Source organism: Microtus ochrogaster (assembly GCF_000317375.1).
Source record: "Microtus ochrogaster isolate Prairie Vole_2 chromosome 14 unlocalized genomic scaffold, MicOch1.0 chr14_random_3, whole genome shotgun sequence".
Lineage (NCBI taxonomy): Eukaryota > Metazoa > Chordata > Mammalia > Rodentia > Cricetidae > Microtus > Microtus ochrogaster.
This window is the reverse complement of record NW_004949098.1, coordinates 12,583,718-12,588,809: the sequence shown is the minus strand read 5'-3', so window position 1 is coordinate 12,588,809 and position 5,092 is coordinate 12,583,718. Positions and strand designations below refer to the sequence as shown.

The 5,092-nt window shown below is 44.7% G+C and overlaps 1 protein-coding gene across 2 annotated transcripts in view; it reads left to right on the top strand.

Annotated features, from left to right (window-relative positions):
* Chmp3 (charged multivesicular body protein 3) overlaps positions 1-4,885 on the top strand; it is a 40,662-nt gene extending 35,777 nt beyond the window's left edge. For both annotated transcript variants that reach the window (XM_026788018.1, XM_005364761.3), the window contains one exon: positions 862-4,885. In XM_026788018.1, coding sequence (XP_026643819.1) covers positions 862-1,013 — 152 coding nt within the window. In that variant the 3' untranslated portion in view covers positions 1,014-4,885. The remainder of the gene's footprint in view (positions 1-861) is intronic.
* Positions 4,886-5,092: the final 207 nt, after the last annotated feature.

Sequence of the window (5,092 nt, the reverse complement as noted above, 5' to 3'; positions counted from 1 at the left end):
TGGCTAGGACTGGATTACAGGTGTTCACCCCCACCTGGCTAGGACTGATTACACGTGTGCACTCCACACCTGGCTAAGACTGGATTACAGGTGTTTTCCCCACACCTGACTAGGACTGGATTATAGACGTGCACCCCATACCTGGCTGACAATGTGGTTGTTTGCCTTTGGTTTCTGTGGCACTGGGGACTGATCCTGACCTCCTGCACATGAAACAAGCACTCTACTGCTGAGCAGTACTCCCAGCCTTCATTTTGAGATAGGGACTCATTAACTTGCCCATGCTGCCCTTGAACTTACTCTGTAGTGTAGGTAAACTTGTTTTCTATCATCCTGCCTCAGTTTCCCAGTTAGCTGAGACCTGTGCCACCCAGTCTAGCTTCAACAATTAAAAAATGAGATTTTCCGTAGTATTTGGGAATTTAAATTAGGAGCTTCAGAATTATGGCTTTTTTACTTTTTTTTTTTTTTTGAGACGAAGTCCCACTATTTTGCCTAAGATGGCCTCAAAATTCTGAGCAAAAGTAACAAGTATGTGGACTCAAGTTTACACTACCATGCCCAATTTTCTAGAAATTAAAATTCTTATGATTTGGGGTGGATGTGGATTACTCCTGTAGTAGTAGCTACTTGGGAGTCTGAGGCTGGATCCCTCAAGGGCAACATAACAAGTCTATCTGTCCATCTGTCCATCTGCACAGTTCTTGCTCTCAGCTGTGATGTGCATTGTCAGAGGAAGCAAATTCACACTCTGACAGCAGCTCCACTGCCTCGGTCCTCGGTCCTGGGACGAGAGGAGGCTGGGAAGACCGAGGAACTGTTCTTACGTGGTGTGTTCTAAGCTCTTCACTCTCTCTTCAGGAGCCTTGGGCAAGGCGCCCAGTAAAGTAACTGATGCCCTTCCTGAGCCCGAACCTTCAGGAGCGATGGCTGCCTCAGAAGAGGGAGATGATGAGGAAGATGAAGAGGACCTGGAGGCCATGCAGTCCCGGCTGGCCACACTCCGAAGCTAGGGCCACCCAGTTGGGGCCTCAACTCTCTGGTGCCCTCCTGTAGGTGTGGGCACAGCCTCGAGGAATCACCGTTTCCTGTATCTCTTGCACTATACCTCTGCGGTGAAGCACTGCATTTTGGAGAGGGTTCTGTGGTAGTTTATCTTCACTGTCGGCAGAGGCTTTTAAGGATTGCTTTCATGAAAGTGGTGTAATCCAATGCATCATTTTCAAGAGCATAAATAGTAGAAGTATCTTCCTTGGGGGAGGGCAAAGAAACCCATTTTCTCATGAAGCAATTCTGAGAGGAGTCGATTGAATGTTGACAACTCTCTGCCGGTGTGTGTGTAAAATACTACTTAAGTGGATGTCAATAAACTTCTGCTTTAGCTCTTGGTCTCACTGTAAATGTCACATGCAGTCCACTCAAGGTGTTGATCTCCCAGATGATATCCCAGTGTTGACCCTGGAAAGAGGGTGCCATCGCCAGGCATCAGAACGTGGGAGCTCAGCAGAAGTGCCTTCTGCTCTGCAGTCTGGTCCTAATCTTCACAGACAGGGTTGGGGGGCCATGCTTGCACGGTCGTCATCCCTTTAACAGATAATCCCTTTAACAGTTGGTAATGTGCTGTGTTGGCTGGGGATCATATCACACACTGGCGTATGCATGGGGAGTCTTTGCAGCTGCTAGGCCTTCTCCCCACAGCAAGGGTCATGCAGAACAGACAGCACTGGGATTGGGACTCTTACACCCCATTCTTGCTTGGAGCCAAGTATCTTGCATTACAGGGACATAGCCTAACCATAAACACTAAGAACTAACCAGCAAGAAGCTTTGGTTAAACATCGAAAACAGGACATGCTTTAGATACATTGAGAAGTAACTTGGCAGTTGCACTGTGTGTCTGAGACAGTTGGAAAAGCTCTTTGGCATACATGGTTTCATTCAGACCTCACAGATGGCAACAGCTGTTTGCTAAAGTCACAAACTCTAATGTACAGTGGCGTGTCTCCACCATTATTGTGGCACAGAATGGCCTTGCTACCTACAAGCAATGCACCCTGTGCATCCCCCCCTTTCTGATCCCTCGGTCTGTTTACTGCCTCCTTGGGTTTTCCTTCTCCAGCCTTTCAGACTGTCTTCCCTCGTGTGGCCATAGGCATTTGAGTTTGCTCTGTGGGTCTCGTTGAGCAGCACTCCGCTTCCTGGATGTACCACAGTTTGTCCTGAAGCAATGTCTGCAGCAGTTTTCCCTGTGTGTGTGTTTTCAGTTCCTGTGGATACGAGGGAGCTCAACCATGTGCTCAGCACGTACTTACTTGGTTCCGTAAGAGGCCAAGCCAGCCTTGCCTAGGAGGAAGAGTACGCCTTTCTGTGTCCTTGGCAGTATTTGTCATGAAGGATTTCTGTTTTCTTGGTACCTTGTCTTGATCTGTAATCCCTGGTGAAGTATGCTGGGCACCTGTTTTTATACTTGCCTTCTCTGTATTTTGTTTGGAAATGTTGAAATAGTGGCCTTGAACTCATGACCTCTATGCTCTACCACCATGCCCAGCTTGCCACCTGAATTTTTTCACTGTTGGTATTTGTTCATTTTATAAACTGGATTGTTTTCTGATTATTCAATTTTAAGGTCCTCTTAATATATTTTGGACCAATCGTCTATCAGATTTTATCTTATTCTCTGGTTTGTTCTCTCCTTGTTGACATTTGCTCAAAGCTCAAGTTTTTTTTACTTTTAATAAAACCCTGCTTCTTACTTACTTTGTATATCATGCCTTTGGTGTTTAAAAAAAAAAAAGGAGTATCACTACAGGGGATGTAGCTCAGTAGTTAGAGTACTGGCCTGGCATGTACAAGGACCTGGGTTCAATTCTCAAGTGCCAGCACACACATGATATTCAATGTTTGTGCTACTAGTAGTTGTCTTGTTTTAGTTACATATGTCTATTTTGGTGGGATGTATGAACCATAGTGTACATTTGAAGGTCAGAAGACAACCTGTAGGAATTGGTCCTCTTCCCACATGTGTTCAGGGATCAGACTCGGGTGCTCGGACTTGGAGGTAAGCATGTGTTTTCACTGAACCAGCTTATGGCCCTTGTGTTGTATTTTATATTGCGGTCTATAACCCAGTTTCAGTTCATCTTTATGAAGGATGTTAAAGTTTGTGTGTAGGTTTGGTGGCTTTTTTTTGCATGTGGATATTCTGTTGTTCAAGATCATTCATTGAAAAGGCTGTCTTTGTGCCAGTCTAATTACATATTTCTAATTAAATAAATTTTATATAGAATATAGTTTTATAAAATGTTGATGACCAAAACAGCCTTATAGTACTTCTCAGTCAGGCCATAATTCTGAGTCACCTTTGACTTGTTTGAGACAGTGGCTCACTATCACTGACTGGCCTGGAACTTGCCGTGTAGACCGGGCTGGCCCAAATTGATACAGGTCCACCTGCCTCTGCCTCTGGAGTGCTGGGATTAAAGGCGTGCACCACCACACCTGGTATTCTTTTCTTTAAAAGTTGTGGTGGTAGTTGTGGGTCTCTTGCCTCTTAATGTAAACTTTAGAATTAATTTACTGAGATTCAAAAAAAAATTGCTAGTTTTTCCTGGGATTGCACTGAACCTGTGGATTCCATTGGTAAGAACTGACATGTTGCAATGACGCCACAGTGCTTTACATTGAGCCAGTGAGCTTCTTTACAAGGTGACACTGGTGTTAGCTGCCCATATCCCTGGGCACTTGAGTTTGTATATTGATAATCAAACTTTAGCCAAGTAGATCACATTGACAGCTTCTCTTCTAAGCACTCAATGAGCAGGTTATCACATTCATGTTTTCTCGCTAAGCAGAGCGTTTTTGCTTGTCTGCCATGTCTTCCTTTTCCCCCTCATGCTTTGATGGCATCACAGGAAACAGTTCAGATCTGCAAACTGTCCCTCTATCCCAGGTACTAAACTAGATACAGTAACAGAAATACTGGCTTTTCTGCCATCCCATCAGGACCCACTTGGCACCATCAAGGGTACCTAAATTATCACTGCACTCCCAGCCCACTCACTCTAACAGTTCACTCTGAAACATCACCCTAGGCAGACAGTTGTGGCCTTCCCTGCACCCGTGCCGTAGCCCCTCCATCTCACAGCCAAGCTGCCTCCTATGTTACAGGGGCAGATGAAAAAAATCCTGTTTTCTGTCCTCAAGTATTTTGCTTAAAAGTCAATGAAGAAAAGAGTCTAATAGAGTGTTCCCATTGAGGTTAATAGTACAGACGGCAGTCTCAGGACAAAGGCAGTATTTGAAGAAAGAATGCCTGAAGCTCTCCCGAGTCTGTAGAAATTTCTTCAAGAAGCACAAAGTCACAGCACTGGAAGAACGAGGTAGAAAAGATCAATCAATAACTAGATACTGATACATGGGTATTTACAGTCATTGACATGAAGCACAGTTGTACCGCCACTTGCCAAGGCTGACATCACTGCTGCCTGGAACAGAATGTTCTGGAGAAACAGCTGAACCAATGGATCACTGCCCCTAACAACCTGACATCCCATCTTGTGGTTTTAGAGCATAAAATGAGAATTCAAACTGGACACAGCCCCGAGACCTTTCAGGCGCTGGCCTGGCATCTGCCCACTGATGACATCACATCCACTCTCACTGGTGTCGGAGTGCTCATTTCAGAAAGATGCTAAATTCTTTAAGGGACTCTGATTGGGACATGTGACAGTAGAGGCTGCAGAAGAGAAAGATCTTTAAAGCCACCAAAGAGCAGGTAAAGGGGTTTTCAGTAAGATCTATGTATGCTTACTGATTACAGACCGCTGTGGCCAGGAGACAACAGGGTAACATTTTTAGGATGTTCAAAAAAAAAAAAAAAAAAAAAGCAATCTGTCCAGCAAAACAGTCAAACAGTCTCTTCAGAACAAAGAAAAAATAAACATTTCCTGGAGAGCAAAAGCTAAAGGTATAGGTTCTTCTGCATGTCCCCTGTGCTAAAATGACTAGATAGTAACCTAAAGCTATACAATATAGAGATAGGTAGGTGAACAGGAGGGGAGGGGCGAGTCTACCAACCAGAGGCTGTATGGGG